Source organism: Ovis aries, chromosome 17 (genome assembly GCF_016772045.2).
Source record: "Ovis aries strain OAR_USU_Benz2616 breed Rambouillet chromosome 17, ARS-UI_Ramb_v3.0, whole genome shotgun sequence".
NCBI lineage: Eukaryota > Metazoa > Chordata > Mammalia > Artiodactyla > Bovidae > Ovis > Ovis aries.
The window spans coordinates 64,335,718-64,350,441 of NC_056070.1; the positions used below are offsets into that span (position 1 = coordinate 64,335,718).

The following is a 14,724-nucleotide window of genomic DNA, read 5'->3' on the forward strand; positions in this document are numbered from 1 at the left end:
AGAGGACCCCAGGCACCAGCAGGGCCAAGTAGCTCATCTTCTCCAGGGCCCCAGATGAGCACCTTCTCTCCCACCTGCCGTGCCATTTGACCCCCATTTCATCATCAGCTCTGGCTCCAGGCACTGCTTCTGTATCAAGCACACACTCTCAGGCGCTCTGCCTGTGGGGAGTTGCTGAGCCGGTGGAGGGGGGGGAGCATGCGGGCCAGACATGACTCAGAGGACCTTTGGGGCTGCTGCCCCGGAGGAATCTGCCCAGACATCTACTCTGGCAAGTGCCCGGAGCCGTGGCCGCCTGCACCTGAGTTCGCTGGACTCCGTTCACGTAGGATGGGGTCACCCATCCCCCAGTGCCCTCAAGCCTGTCTCCAGCGTCAGCCTGTCTTGTCCTCACCTTACCCTCCCAAGGAACACCTCTGTCTCCCTGAAGTAGGACCAGCAGGAAACAACTCTTTTGAGACGCTATCAAGAGACACCCCCACCCCTTCTGCTTTGCACCCCTCCAGCTCAAAGCTCCATGATGTAGGACCAAATCTTAGTTCCCCTGGTTCCTGGGGCATAGACTTCAGCAGTCCAAAAAAAACAAACTGAGATCTGAGGACGAATTTCAAGCCTGGGGTAAAGGAAGTGAGCCTGTCCCTACCTGACAGGTGGGCTGCTTCTAATGTAAGCAGGCAGGCTGGCGCCCTACCTCCTGTACAAATAAACCCTCACAGGTGCGGCCTCCCCAGCCTGTGCCCACCCCTGCCCCCCCAGCCTGTTCCCCCGCACCTTTTTGGAGCAGCGGCAGCTAGAGCAACAGTGTTCCTGGCTTGCCGTGTCTGTTAAATCTGCCCTGCCCGGACCCGTACCGTCTCCTTACAAAAAGCCTATCGGCCCTTCTGTTTCCTTTGGCTTCTTTCTCTGGTGGCTCCTTAGCTCTCCTGTCTGCAGAGGTGCTCTCTCTCCCGGGCCCTGGAGCTTTCCGTCCGCTGACCCCATTTTTCTGCAGTAACCCACTCCCTGTCCCCATCTGCTCTGCAGAAAACTCCTTTCGCTGCTCCCTGCCCAAGGGGCTCTGGTCTCCCGGCCCGTCCTGGCCAACCCGGGAAGACTCCTGCTTCTTCACTGGAGATGGCCTGATTCAGGAGCTCTCTCCCTGCCAAACTTGGGCCCAGCCGGAGAGCTCCATCTCGATTTCCCATTATGTGCTAATTGATTTGGCAGCCAAGTTATTTCCTTCTGAGGGTCTGCGGACACCTGCTACCTAAACCTCAGGACCTTGGAGGGTTTGGGCAATGAGATGACCTCAGGGTTTTTTGTTTTAAAAATATCTGTCTCACGGAGAGAATGCAGTTGCACCAGCTCGTGCCCTCTCCCCCCGCCCCGGCCGTTGCAGGAGGAACCGCTCCAAGTGCCTGGTCCACTGCAAGATGGGCGTCAGCCGCTCAGCTTCCACGGTCATAGCCTACGCGATGAAGGAATTCGGCTGGACCTTGGAGAAGGCCTACAACTACGTGAAGCAGAAACGCAGCATCACGCGCCCCAACGCGGGCTTTATGAGGCAGCTGTCTGAGTATGAAGGCATCCTGGACGCCAGGTGGGTGACCATGTGCCGGGAAGAACCGACCGGCAAAGCCGGGCTCCAAGAGCCCTGCTGCCCAGCCGCGCTCCCGTCCAGCCCAGGGTTGGCTTCCACAGCCAGAAATCCTGCCTCGGGGTTGGCGGGGTGGAGGGGAGCCCGTCTGAGCAAAACAGCTATTGTTTGGGGTTTGATTAGCGGTTTCCAGGAGGGATCTGTGTTGATTGTGTTGGCACGCACAGAAAGCTGTTCTGCGGCTGGAGGGAGCAGGGCACGGCTTCTGATCCAAGGCAGGACTCCCACGTGCGGCTCGGCCCTGGGCTGCCCCGTTTCCTAAGCATCTGCTCTGTGCCCAGCCCCGTGCCAGGTTTCAACGCAGGGCAGCTCCAGGGACTGCAGGGGCAGACCCGGGCCCGCCGCTGCCAAACTGGCAGCTCAGGCCTGACTCATCGTCTGTCCCGGTCACAGTCTCCTCTCCTCTCCTGAGCTAAGAATTGGCCCCATTCCCCTGCCCCTCCTCCTACTCTTCCCTGGTGGCTCAGCTGGTAAAGAGCCCGCCTGCGATGCAGGAGACCCTGGTTCAATTCCTAGGTCAGGAAGAGCCCCTGGAGAAGGGATAGACTACCCACTCCAGTATTCTTGGGCTTTCCTGGTGGCTCAGACGGTAAAGAGTCCACCTGCAATGCGGGAGAACTGGGTTCAGAAGATCTCCTGAAGAAGGGAACGGCCACCCACCCCAGTATTCTTGCGTGGAGTAGCCATACGGACAGAGGAGCCTGACGGGCCACAGGCCGTGGGATTGTGGAGAGTCAGACGTGACTGAGCGACTCGCGCCATCCCCTCAGAAGGTGGCTGTGAAATTCCCACGAGCACCATCCACATGCTTTAGTAGGCCCATCTCGTGGTCAGTGATGACGTAGCTGCTTTTTAATTCTCTAACCACCACCACCCACCTACCTACCTACCCCGCCATGAGAAAGGTCTGCAAAGGACAGAGGATCCCTCATTTACGGGGAGTCAGGAATGGACACTGGAGGTTGAGGTGTCCCATGTCACACAGCCAGAGGGCGGCCCAGGGAGGAGGGGCGTTCCCCAGGCCTGTCAGCCTCTGGGGGTCCCATGCAGGGTGGTCCTGCCCCCATGGGAGGAGTCCACTCACTCTCCCTGCTCCTTTTCTGCTCGGTCTGCCCAAGGCATCCCTGACAGCTGTTCTTGCTCGGTGCCATGGGGAGGCCGCAGGCTAAGTCTGCCAGCTTCTTGGCCACATCTAAGGAAGCAACCAGGGGTTTGGAGAATAGCTCTGGACATCTCTGGACTCCTTCACTGTCAGCCGGAGAGCAGCTGGACGGATGTGCAGGCAGGGCTGAGTGGGAGGGGATGGGAGATATCAGCTCCTTTAGCCCTTTAGTCACTTGCTACCATCAATAGCTTGCAGCCCAGCCAGGGGTCTCCAGGCCAGGTTCACAGCTGCACAGCATTTTGACCTTGAATCCCAGCCCCATCTGACGGCCCGCCTGGCCTGGCCTGGCCTGGCCTAGGCACGCAGAGCAGACGGCCGAAAACAGCAGCAAGCCCTTAGTTTGCACATCCTTTTATGTTTACATCTCTTAACCCTCGGCCCGCGATGGTGGTGAGTCTCTTAAGGTTTGCAGAGGTGACTCGTTGACCTTATTTCATTATGAGCCTCTTATTTTTTTTAACCCTTTATGTTTAAAAATTGTTATATAAAAATAATACTATAGTGCTATAAGACTTTTTAAAAAAGTGACCTGTAATCTCTCTGACCTACACAAGTATTTCCGATTTTCTGGTGTCTTCCAATTTTATTCAGGTACATCACGTGTTTACGTGATCACATGAATGTGTGTAATTTTTTACCAACTCTCTGCTTTCATCCACATTATTTCCCTACAAAGGCAGTAGGAAAAGATACAGTTTCTTCTTTGACCAGTGGGGGTGGAACAGAGACTGAGCATCAGTGGTGTGAACAGGTTCACCAGTGAGCCGGGTCACTGGGGCCGGGAGAGGATTCAGGGCCAGGTGCACCAGTGAGCCGGGGCACTGGGGCCGTGATGGGATTCAGGGCCAGGTGCACCAGTGAGCCAGGGCACTGGGGCCAGGATAAAATTCAGGGCCAGGTTCACCAGTGAGCCGGGGCACTGGGGCCGGGATAGGATTTCAGGTCCAGGTTCACCAGTGAGCCAGGGCACTGGGGCCGTGATAGGATTCAGGGTGAGGTTCACCAGTGAGCCGGGGCACTGGGGCCGGGATGGGATTCAGGGCGAGGTTCACCAGTGAGCCGGGGCACTGGGGCCGGGAGAGGATTCAGGGCCAGGTGCACCAGTGAGCCGGGGCACTGGGGCCAGGATAAAATTCAGGGCCAGGTTCACCAGTGAGCCGGGGCACTGGGGCCAGGATAAAATTCAGGGCCAGGTTCACCAGTGAGCCAGGGCACTGGGGCCGTGATAGGATTCAGGGCCAGGTGCACCAGTGAGCCGGGGCACTGGGGCCGGGATGGGATTTCAGGGCGAGGTTCACCAGTGAGCCGGGGCACTGGGGCCGGGATGGGATTCAGGGCCAGGTGCACCAGTGAGCCGGGGCACTGGGGCCGGGATAGGATTTCAGGGCCAGGTTCACCAGTGAGCCGGGGCACTGGGGCCGGGATGGGATTCAGGGCCAGGTGCACCAGTGAGCCGGGGCACTGGGGCCGGGATGGGATTTCAGGGCGAGGTGCACCAGTGAGCCGGGGCACTGGGGCCGGGATGGGATTCAGGGCCAGGTGCACCAGTGAGCCGGGGCACTGGGGCCGGGATGGGATTCAGGGCGAGGTTCACCAGTGAGCCGGGGCGCTGGGGCCGGGATGGGATTCAGGCGAGGTTCACCAGTGAGCCGGGGCGCTGGGGCCGGGATGGGATTCAGGGCGAGGTTCACCAGTGAGCCGGGGCGCTGGGGCCGGGATGGGATTCAGGGCGAGGTTCACCAGTGAGCCGGGGCGCTGGGGCCGGGATGGGATTCAGGGCGAGGTGCACCAGTGAGCCGGGGCGCTGGGGCCGGGATGGGATTCAGGGCGAGGTTCACCAGTGAGCCGGGGGCGCTGGGGCCGGGATGGGATTCAGGGCGAGGTGCACCAGTGAGCCGGGGCGCTGGGGCCGGGATGGGATTCAGGGCGAGGTGCACCAGTGAGCCGGGGCGCTGGGGCCGGGATGGGATTCAGGGCGAGGTGCACCAGTGAGCCGGGGCGCTGGGGCCGGGATGGGATTCAGGGCGAGGTGCACCAGTGAGCCGGGGCGCTGGGGCCGGGATGGGATTCAGGGCGAGGTGCACCAGTGAGCCGGGGCGCTGGGGCCGGGATGGGATTCAGGGCGAGGTGCACCAGTGAGCCGGGGCGCTGGGGCCGGGATGGGATTCAGGTCGAGGTGCACCAGTGAGCCGGGGCGCTGGGGCCGGGATGGGATTCAGGGCGAGGTGCACCAGTGAGCCGGGGCGCTGGGGCCGGGATGGGATTCAGGGCGAGGTGCACCAGTGAGCCGGGGCGCTGGGGCCGGGATGGGATTCAGGGCGAGGTGCACCAGTGAGCCGGGGCGCTGGGGCCGGGATGGGATTCAGGGCGAGGTGCACCAGTGAGCCGGGGCGCTGGGGCCGGGATGGGATTCAGGGCGAGGTGCACCAGTGAGCCGGGGCGCTGGGGCCGGGATGGGATTCAGGGCGAGGTGCACCAGTGAGCCGGGGCACTGGGGCCGGGATGAGGTTCAGGGCCAGGTGCACCAGTGAGCCGGGGCACTGGGGCCGGGATGGGGTTCAGGGCCAGGTGCACCAGTGAGCCGGGGCGCTGGGGCCGGGATGGGGTTCAGGGCCAGGTGCACCAGTGAGCCGGGGCGCTGGGGCCGGGATGGGATTCAGGGCGAGGTGCACCAGTGAGCCGGGGCGCTGGGGCCGGGATGGGGTTCAGGGCCAGGTGCACCAGTGAGCCGGGGCGCTGGGGCCGGGATGGGATTCAGGGCGAGGTGCACCAGTGAGCCGGGGCACTGGGGCCGGGATGGGGTTCAGGGCCAGACCCCCCACGTCTGCAGCATCCTCATCATGTGTCAGAGCTGTTCACGTGACCATACCTGGATTGCTCCTGGGGGAGCCACGATGACTTGGGGTCCCAGGGCCTTTTCCATCATCGTTGAATGTCTTGGGGATAAATGATCCCAGAGGGGCTTCACCCAGGTGAGCCCCTGGCATCCACCCAAGCCTTGGGCTGCCCCCCTGCCCCACCAGCCTCTTCCAAGGACCCTCTGGGCACTGGCCTCGGCTCACCTTCCTCCTCCTCCTTTCTCCCAGCAAACAGCGGCACAACAAACTGTGGCGCCAGCAGGCCGATGACAGCTGCCTCCAGCAGCCTGTGGATGACCCCGCGGGGCCTGGGGACTTCCAGCCAGAGACCCTGGACAGCACCCCGGAAGCCCAGCTGCCCTGCTTGGACGCGGCCGCCCCCCTGCCTCAGTTCCCAGGCAGCGGGGCCCTCGGGGGCCCCACTCTGCCCTGCTGTTTCCGGCGACTCTCAGACCCTCTGCTGCGGGCCCCCGGCGATGAGATAGGCGGCCCCGTCCACCTGGAGTATCTGGAGAGGGATGCTCTGCTGGAGGAAGGTGCTCAGCTGGCAGAGGTGTCCCAGCCAGCCAGACCCCCCCCAGAAGGTCCCGGACTCTGTGAGAGGGAAGTGACGAAGAGACCAGAGCCTGGGAGCCCCCAGGCCCAGGGCAGCTCGTTGCCGCAGGCAGAGGAGATGGAAGGGGAGGAGGCCCTGGGAGCCGGGAGGTGGGGGCGGCCGGCAGCCCAGCTCGATAACCTGCTCAACCGGGAAAACCTAAATAACAACAACAGCAAGAGGAGCTGCCCGGACGACCTGGAGGTATGCGTGGGGGGTGGGGGGGGCATGCCTGCCGCTTCCGTTCCGCCCGGGGGCAGCCCCCGCTCCATGCAGCCCCTGGGTGGATTTCCGAGAGGTTCTGCAGGCCCTTCGGGAGGGTAGACAGTGGAGGACCAGAGGCCCCGAGGAATGTCTGTACACTGCTCCCTTGACCCCGCTGCCCCGTTGCTGTGTCAGGCAAGGCTTCTAAATTTTTTTTTCTTACGTAAAATGTAAGATATGTAAATTGTTACCCAGCTTTGATCTTTACCAGTGTGTGGCTGTTCTTCTTTTCATCTCACCCCCATACACTTTCCCATACCCCGGATCATTGTTCAGTTGCTCAGTGGTGTCTGACTCTCTGCGACCCCATGGACTGCAGCACGCCAGACTTCCCTGTCCATCACCAGCTCCTGGAGGTTATTCAGACTCATGTCCATGGAGTCGATGATGCCATCCAGCCCCATCGCATCCTGTCGCCCCCTTCTCCTCCTGCCTTCAATCTTTCCCAGCCTCAGGGTTGTTTCCAGTGAGTCGGCTCTTCACATCAGGTGGAAACAAATCAAATCCCCAGTCTGTCGTTCCCATCACATATATATCATCATATATATCATCCACATATATCAGGACCACAGGACCACTGCCACCTTGGGAAAATTGATAGCAGTCCTGCTGCACCATCTGACATAGTCTTACAGACCCTGTTGGTGTATGAAGCCCACCTCCGGCTGGTTCCCTTGTCGAGGCCGCGGGCACCTGTGTTTGGGTCTGTATTAGAGTCATTCCCAAGCTGTCTTTGCCCTTCGCCACCTCTCTGCGAAGAGCGCAGTCAGGTGATGGTTTCTCGGAGCCGCGCTCTGTCGTGCCAGACGAGCAGGGTCCGTCATCAGGCTGCAGACCCCAGACCCTTTCTGAAAGGGAGACGCGGTCACTGTGCCAGAAACGTTATTTCACCAATTCCCACGCTGCCCTGAGGGCTTCCCTGGTGGCTCAGTGGTAAAGATTCCACCTGCCAGTGCAGGAGACATGGCTTCGCTCACTGGTTTGGGAAGATCTCCTGGAGAAGGAAATGGCAACCCACTCCAGTGTGCCTGCCTGGGAAACCTCATGGACAGAGGAGCCTGGACGGGTCACAAAAGAGTCAAGACACAACTGGGTGACAGGACAACAACCACAATCCTCTGAGGGCAAAGTCACCCTGGTTTCCAGGCGAAATCGGGGTGCTGGAAAGGGTCATTTGGTGCAGGTGGCAGAGGCAAGAGTTGAGAAGGGAGGCCCTTGGAGGTCCCGCTCCTGGCTGTGTAGCCAAAGGATTCGTCCAGGATCGTGGGTTCACAGCTTGCAGGAAGTTCAGTGTCTAACTTGTCTCCAAACCTGCATCAGTCACGGTCGAGCAGGTTCCGGTTCTGAGAGCTCTCTGTCCTGACACCAGCTGAAGGGAGAGCACCGCCCGCCACCCTCCTTGTATTTTTCGGTCTTCAGCTTGTACTGCACCCTCACCATGTTCTTGCCCCTTGCAGCATGACGCGATCTTCGGGATCCTTAACAAAGTGAAGCCTTCCTACAAATCCTGCGCCGACTGCATGTACCCTGCAGCCGGTGGGACCCCCGAGGCCTTCGGGGAGCGATGCAAGAACCCCAGTGCTCCCGCCATCTGCACCCAGCCCACGTTCCTGCCCCAACTCACGTCTTCCCCTGTGGCCAGCAGGTCCCGAGCTTTGGAGAAACTGGCCTCTGGCCCAACGGAAACTGCCCCCTTCCTACCACCTATAGGTTCAAGGAGGCCAGACACCAGTGGCCCAGGGGCTGGGGCTGCCCTGGAGCCCCCAGCCAGCCTTCCGGAACCTTCCAGAGAGACTCACAAAGCCCTACCAAAGTCCCTCGTGAAGAATTCTCACTGTGATAAGAACCCTCCTGGCTCAGAAGCAGCGAAGGAAGACTTGTCACCCAAGAAAGATCCGAAGCCGGCCAAGGACCTGCGGCTGCTGTTCAGTAAAGACGCCGAGAAGCCCACGAGCAACAGCTACTTGGTGCAGCACCAGGAGTCCATCATCCAGCTGCAGAAGGCGGGCCTGGTCCGCAAGCACACCAGAGAGCTGGAGAGGTTGAAGGGCACACCCGCCGAGCCGGCGGCCCCGTGCCGGGACGGCCCGGCCGCCATCCCCGAGGAGAACCAGTACTCGCCTCTGCCCGGCCGAGCCCCAGGCCCTGAGAAGCCCGAGCCCGGCCCCCCTCTGCTCGAGGGAGCCCCGCTAAAGAGCCCCCCGCCCTTCCTCTGCCGCCCAGACCACGCCAGTCACTTCTCCAGAGACTTCCTGAAGACCATCTGCTACACCCCCACCTCGTCCTCCATGAGCTCCAACCTGACACGGAGTTCGAGCAGTGACAGCATCCACAGCGTCCGCGGGAAGCCGGGGCTGGTGAAGCAGCGCACGCAGGAGATTGAGACCCGGCTCCGGCTGGCGGGCCTCACCGTCTCGTCCCCGCTCAAGCGCTCCCACTCCCTGGCCAAGCTCGGCAGCCTCAACCTCTCGACCGAGGACCTGTGCAGCGAGGCCGACGTGTCCACCGCAGCTGACTCCCAGGACACCAGGTTGAGCGAGTCTTCCCTCTTGCACGAGCCCCCAGTGGTCACCAGGAGTTCGGCCGCAACCTCAAAACCGTCAGGGAAATCTGCCCTGGAAAACTTGAAAAGCCCTTCGTGGCTGGGCAAAAGCTGACCCACCTCTGGCTGCGTTTGGACTTGTGCGATCCCCCCCTTAGCCTCCCTGTGGATTTCTGGTCCACCCCTGCCATCTGGATGTCCCTTAAGCAACTGGCGTTATCCTCGCCTTTCCTCCCCTTCTCTTTGCAGAGGGGAGAAAAGGCAACAAAATTGCCGAACATACAGCACAAGAAGAGAGAGGGCAGCGTGGGTGTCTGTGGCCTGGGAGAGCCAGCAGTTGTCAGCCAGTAGACTCTGACCCCTAAGCGAATGTTTCTAAGAAGACTCATGTTTTAAGGAGAGCATTTATACGGAGATGCGGAGATGCGCAGGCATCAAAAAGCCCCTCCACGCACAACCTGCAAACGAATAGCCGTGGTGTGGCGTCGGCACCGCAGGGGCTCGTCTTCGCTCATGCAGGCCCTCGTGGGGAGACCCATGGATGGCACTAGAATTCCTACCTCTGATCCTGCTGTGCGTGTTTTTTTATTTTTAAAAATCCAGTAATGACCAAGGCTTGTTCCAGGGGAAAATGCTGTGTCAGAAAAGGGTTTTTTTTTTCCTAAAGAGAACTTTTCTGTTGTTGCTGTCAGGACCCACGCCCCCTTCCCCCAAAAGTGTCAAGACTTTTAAAGTTGCCCGCACCAAACACCGCTACTTAAAGCGACAGGAAGGCACAGACGCCGTCATTGGACCGACTCCGGGGCGCGTGGAGGTCCTCTGAGCTTTGACTTGCCGGTGCTGGCGTGTTGTCACAGCTGAGTGATGCGGGTCTGGCCAGCCCTGATGGAGGCAGTGGGCAATCTGTGTGTGGTCCTCGTTGTCCCCCCCCCCAATCTGGGGAGAAGGACCCACAAAGTTATCGTTGAGTCTCACCTGCTGCAGAAGCCCACACGGTCCTACGAGGATTTCAAAGGCGCTCTAGCATCTGGCGGGGCTGGGGAGGGGTTTCAGAGACATGGGTCACCCCACCGGAGCCCCGGCACTCAGGTTCATTAGGTCACACGTACTCAAGTCTGGGGAGGAAAGGGAGAGGTCAGCAGTGAGAGACGCTCAGTTACTCGAGGAGCAGCTTGGCAGCAGCTTCTCTGAGAAGCGGGACTGGTGGGAAGCTGCTCAGATGTTTACAAGTCACCCCTTCCTGTGGTGAGAACGCTGCTTCCTGCTTCTCCACGGCTCTTCCCAGCGGGCCGGGAAGGCTTGAGATCCCGCCCGGCTCCAGGGGTAGCCCCTCTGAGGATCTTGAGTAGAGGGACTCCTCTGATGTCAGCAGGCAAGACAGGGTGTTAAAACATTTTGGAGAGAGAAAAGAGGTTGGTTAGATTTAATGCAGGGGTCAGCCAACCATGGCTGGGGTGTGTCGCCCCATGAGCTAAGATGGGGTGTTGTTTTTTTTTTTTCATATTTTCAAAGTGTTAGCTAAAAATTACCAAACAGGCAACAGAGACCATGTAGCCTGCAAAACTGAAGATACTTTATAATCAGGCCCTTTATAGAAAACCTTTCCTGAGCCCTGGTTTTACTTGAAAACCCAGGGCTTGCCCCAGGCCCTTGGGGAAGAAACTCTGGGGAGTTAGAAGGCCTCCCTGCCTCTTTTGTCACCTCAGGCCAAACCCTGTCCTCCTCCCGACCCAGTCCTTGCCAGCCCACCCCCAGTGTCTCTCCCCCAGGGGTCAAGGGGCCCCTACTGGCTGAAGCTTCCCCACGGTTGCAGCTTGCCCTCAGATGGGTCCGCCGGATTATTTCAGTGAAACTAGACATCCTTCAAGGGCCAGCCGAATTCCAGAAGTGGGTAAATGAGTGTCATCTTATGTTGGTCCAAACTGGGCCTCTCAGAGCAACCCATGCAGAGTTTTCAGAAACAAGACCAGTCCATGTTTCAGCTCGTGGGTGGAGCTTTTGCAAAAAACCCTCTCTAGAAACTTTCTCCCTGACCTTTTTTTTTTTTTTAAGTATATGTTATTTCACCTTATAGGAGTTTGTTTCCCCACCGCCGTCAATTGGAATCACCTTAGATGATCTGCCAGGGCTGATCAGAAAACCCAGTTGGGTTTCCGCCTCTCTCTTAGCCACCACAAGAGCATGGTCTCAAAAAAAAAAAGTATCAGGTTCAGTGTTTTGCCAAATTGCATTTCATGTGGTGGGTCAATTTTTGTGTCAAAAGAATCCTGTAGATTTGATGATGACAGGCTTATGTTGTTTGATTTTTTGTTTTTTAACCATGCCTAGGTATGATACATTTTTGAAGACCTTCATTTTGAAAGCCATAGTTTTTTTAATCCAGGTAAAGGATGGGAGTAGGATCACAAAGATGAGGGGGTCTTTGGCTTTTGGCAGAGTTATCCATTCACTGTCAGAAGTTAGTCTGTTAACACTGAAACTAGGGCCCAGGTCAGAACAAAGCGAAGCCTTCTGAATAGGAAACATTCTAGCCTGGAGAAGAGAGTGAAGGCTTTTCTCCCAGATTAGTGGCATAGAGACCAATGTGGATTGCTGTTTTAAATGGTACGCTAATAAGACCAGAGTGTTCTACCAGGCTTGGGGGCGTCTCGACAAAGACAGATGCATTAGTGGTGTCTGAAAAGAAAGCTTGCTCCATAAGCTTCTTGACCAAGCTTTGTCTGTACCTTAGCGCGTGGGGGAAATTCGGAATGTGGGCAGCAGAGGTTTATGCTGTGAAAGTCATGGATTTTGGTGACCGGCTGTCTTCATGGAATGCCTTTGTTGAACTAGGCAAGAGCAGAAGGTTTCTGAATCAGCTTGGTGCCCATAAATTCAGCTGTTTCCTCTTCCCCCTCCGCCTCCCTGCTGTTTCCCCATTTGCACGGCATGCCAGCAGGAGATTCGGCTTGTCTAGGTCTTTCTCTTGCGTGGATTCACGGAGGTCATCTCATTGAGTTTTGTTGAGTCCGAGCGGGGAACTGGTCGCAGAGAGGGGAAGCCGTGCTGCCCTCTGGTTGGCACGTGACCTTGCCGATTTCCATATCTTTGTCTCGTGGCAGTGTGCATCACTGCATGTACGTCTTGAGAACAGGCTTCCTGCCCCCGGTCTCCCCTGCCTCCTTGGTCTCAGTGCAGGCACCCGTGCCAAACTCCAGGCTGCCAAACAGCTCTCTGCTGGGTGGGGGCACCCATTGCATCAGGCAGGAGTCTACTCTGTCCAGCCCCCTTGTGCTCCATCTATCCCACCCTGTCCAGCTAAGAAAGCATTCCAGCCCTTTCTAAGCATTTTCCCTCCTGGATAAGCCCAGAGGATGGATGCCTAGGATGGAGCCAGAACAGCCATAGAATTAACATCAGGACAACCTTGTATATCAGCCCTGCACTCAGGCCCCATCCCAGGGGGGGCCCCTGCTCCTTAGTGAGAGGAAGTGCTGGCATCTAGTCAAGATCACGTGCAGAATCTCACCCAAGGTGTTGGAAGACCAATGCGCTGTCTGCCACCTGGAAACGCTGCTCTGGCTTGCCAGCCAGCAGGGCTTCCCTGGACCCACGCGGGCAGCGAGACCCTCTGGGCCCCTCCGGTAGGGGAGCCAGGTGGCGGGAGATTTGGGACATCTGGCCAGCATGGTGCAAGTTCACCTGCTCTTGTCCTACCCCAGCATCTTGGCCAGACGAAGGTACTCACGGATCCCTGTGTTCAGCTAACTTGGTCTTTTTATCATCTGCTCTGGAGAAGGAAATGGCAACCCACTCCAGTATTCTTGCCTGGAAAATCCCATGGACAGAGGAGCCTGGTAGGCTACAGTCCATGGGGTTGCAAGGAGTCGGACACAACTGAGGGACTTCACTTTGTTTCTGCAGATGAATACCTGTGTGTGTGAGATCGTGAGAGATCGCACAGATACATATATTTGAGTCTATACGTCTGTCACTTGAACGAGAGCATCACGTGCGTTCCCCTCCCCTCATCCACACACACACCTGTCACCCAAGCTGTGGAGCGGGTCACCTTGAATGGTCTGGAGCGACACTGTGCGGTGGATCTGGATGTGACCGCCTCGTCCTTTTGTCCTGTAGTAGGCCCCCGTGGCCCCGGCAGGTGTTAGCCTCCTAGCGGGACCCTTGAGAGCCAGAGCCCCATCCTCCACTATCCCTCTGTCAGCAAGGAGATGGCCGCTCCCTCCCTCCTCTTCAACACTGTAGTTATTGTTTTACAATCGAGTGCCTTAATAATAGTTTACAAATACTGTGTATTTATGGGCAGCCGTTCCGCTTTCGCCTTCTGTGATTGGATACTTTGCCTTGTCCGCGGTGGTTGGCGCTGGGGCTGGAATTTGCCTGCCCCATACTTGGGCTGATCTGCTGGGCGGCCTGCCCACAGCCAGGCCAGGGGCATCGCTAGAAACAGTGCTGGCTGGCGGTCCCTATGGGCGAGGCAGGCGCTGTTTCAGCCGAGGGCCCGTAGTAAGTGAAGAAAAGACAGGATTGGTAGGCCAGCCAGCTCTGGCCCCTCTGGACCACAGCCCTGCCCCTTCCCTACACCCTCCCCATCACACAGCTGTTCCCCTGTTCAGTAGAGTTTTTATTACCATCTTGTCCCCCCCCCACCCCCCCGTTTTCCTCTGTTTTGGTGTCCTGAGCTCTTTGCAACAAAATGCAGGTACAGATCTTCCACAGTCAGGAGCCCCCTCCCCCCAAGATAGCCTGCCCTTTGGTTTTCAGAAGCTGCCAGTGGGTGCCAGTGTGTTGCGTTATGGTATCAATGATTTTTTATTATGTATTGTTTTTCTTCTTGGTTTTTTTATATTACATATTTAAAAGGCAGTATCTTTTGTACTGTGAATTTGCAGTAGAAGATGCATAAAGCACTTTTTTTTTTTTTTTTTACTTCTGTTGGTGTGTACTGTATATAGTCTGCGTGCTTCTTGTGAGGAAAATAAACTTTCTTTATAAATGCTTGATGACCTCTGAACTTGTGCAAAAAAAAAAGCAGCAGCCCCTCCAGCCCTGGCCAGGAAAGTCGAGACACAGCTGTGTGCTGGCCCCATGCTAAACAGCTAGACAAGTGAGACCAGAGAAAGAACCAGGAGAAAGGTCAGCTGCTGCAGGAATCATCTTTTCTTCCTGATCTTGCCAGTAAGAAAGAGCAGGCCAACTTTTGGTATACAAGGTGGTCACTTGTATAACAAAAATACCTGTCCTGTCTGCCCCCACCTTGGGTGAGACTTGAACTTGAGAGGTGTGCTGGAGAAATTCAGCACCTTAACTGCTCACACAGAAGAGGGGATGGGGTGGAGGGGGCTCATCATGGTTAATGGCCAAGACAAGAACCCCAGGGGACCCCAGTCACCAGACACAGCAAAGGCTTAGGCCGAGCTCAGGTCACAGTTCACTGCAGATAGAGCTCTGGGGGCTCTCCTCCCATGGTGTCTGGGCCAAGCCAGGCTTCTGCCAAAGGAAAACCCTGCCTTCCTGGAGTTCTGTGCATCTAGCAGAGCAAATGGCGCTCATATTTCCTCTTCGCTGCCTTTGGGTACCATACCTGCGGGTCCCACGGGCAAGTCACGTGAATAAGTGTCACCCACCTGCCACTAGTGCCTTGACAGGACTGCGAAATTCCAG

At 57.7% G+C, this 14,724-nt stretch overlaps 1 protein-coding gene across 3 annotated transcripts in view; it reads left to right on the forward strand.

Annotated features, from left to right (window-relative positions):
• The window catches only part of SSH1 (slingshot protein phosphatase 1), a 57,955-nt gene extending 43,894 nt beyond the window's left edge, over positions 1-14,061 (forward strand). For all 3 annotated transcript variants that reach the window (XM_015101685.4, XM_042234723.2, XM_060400804.1), the window contains 3 exons: positions 1,379-1,579; positions 5,888-6,458; positions 7,976-14,061. In XM_015101685.4, the coding sequence (XP_014957171.2) occupies positions 1,379-1,579; positions 5,888-6,458; positions 7,976-9,175 (1,972 nt within the window). In that variant the 3' untranslated portion in view covers positions 9,176-14,061. The remainder of the gene's footprint in view (positions 1-1,378; positions 1,580-5,887; positions 6,459-7,975) is intronic.
• The last annotated feature ends 663 nt before the right edge of the window (positions 14,062-14,724 follow it).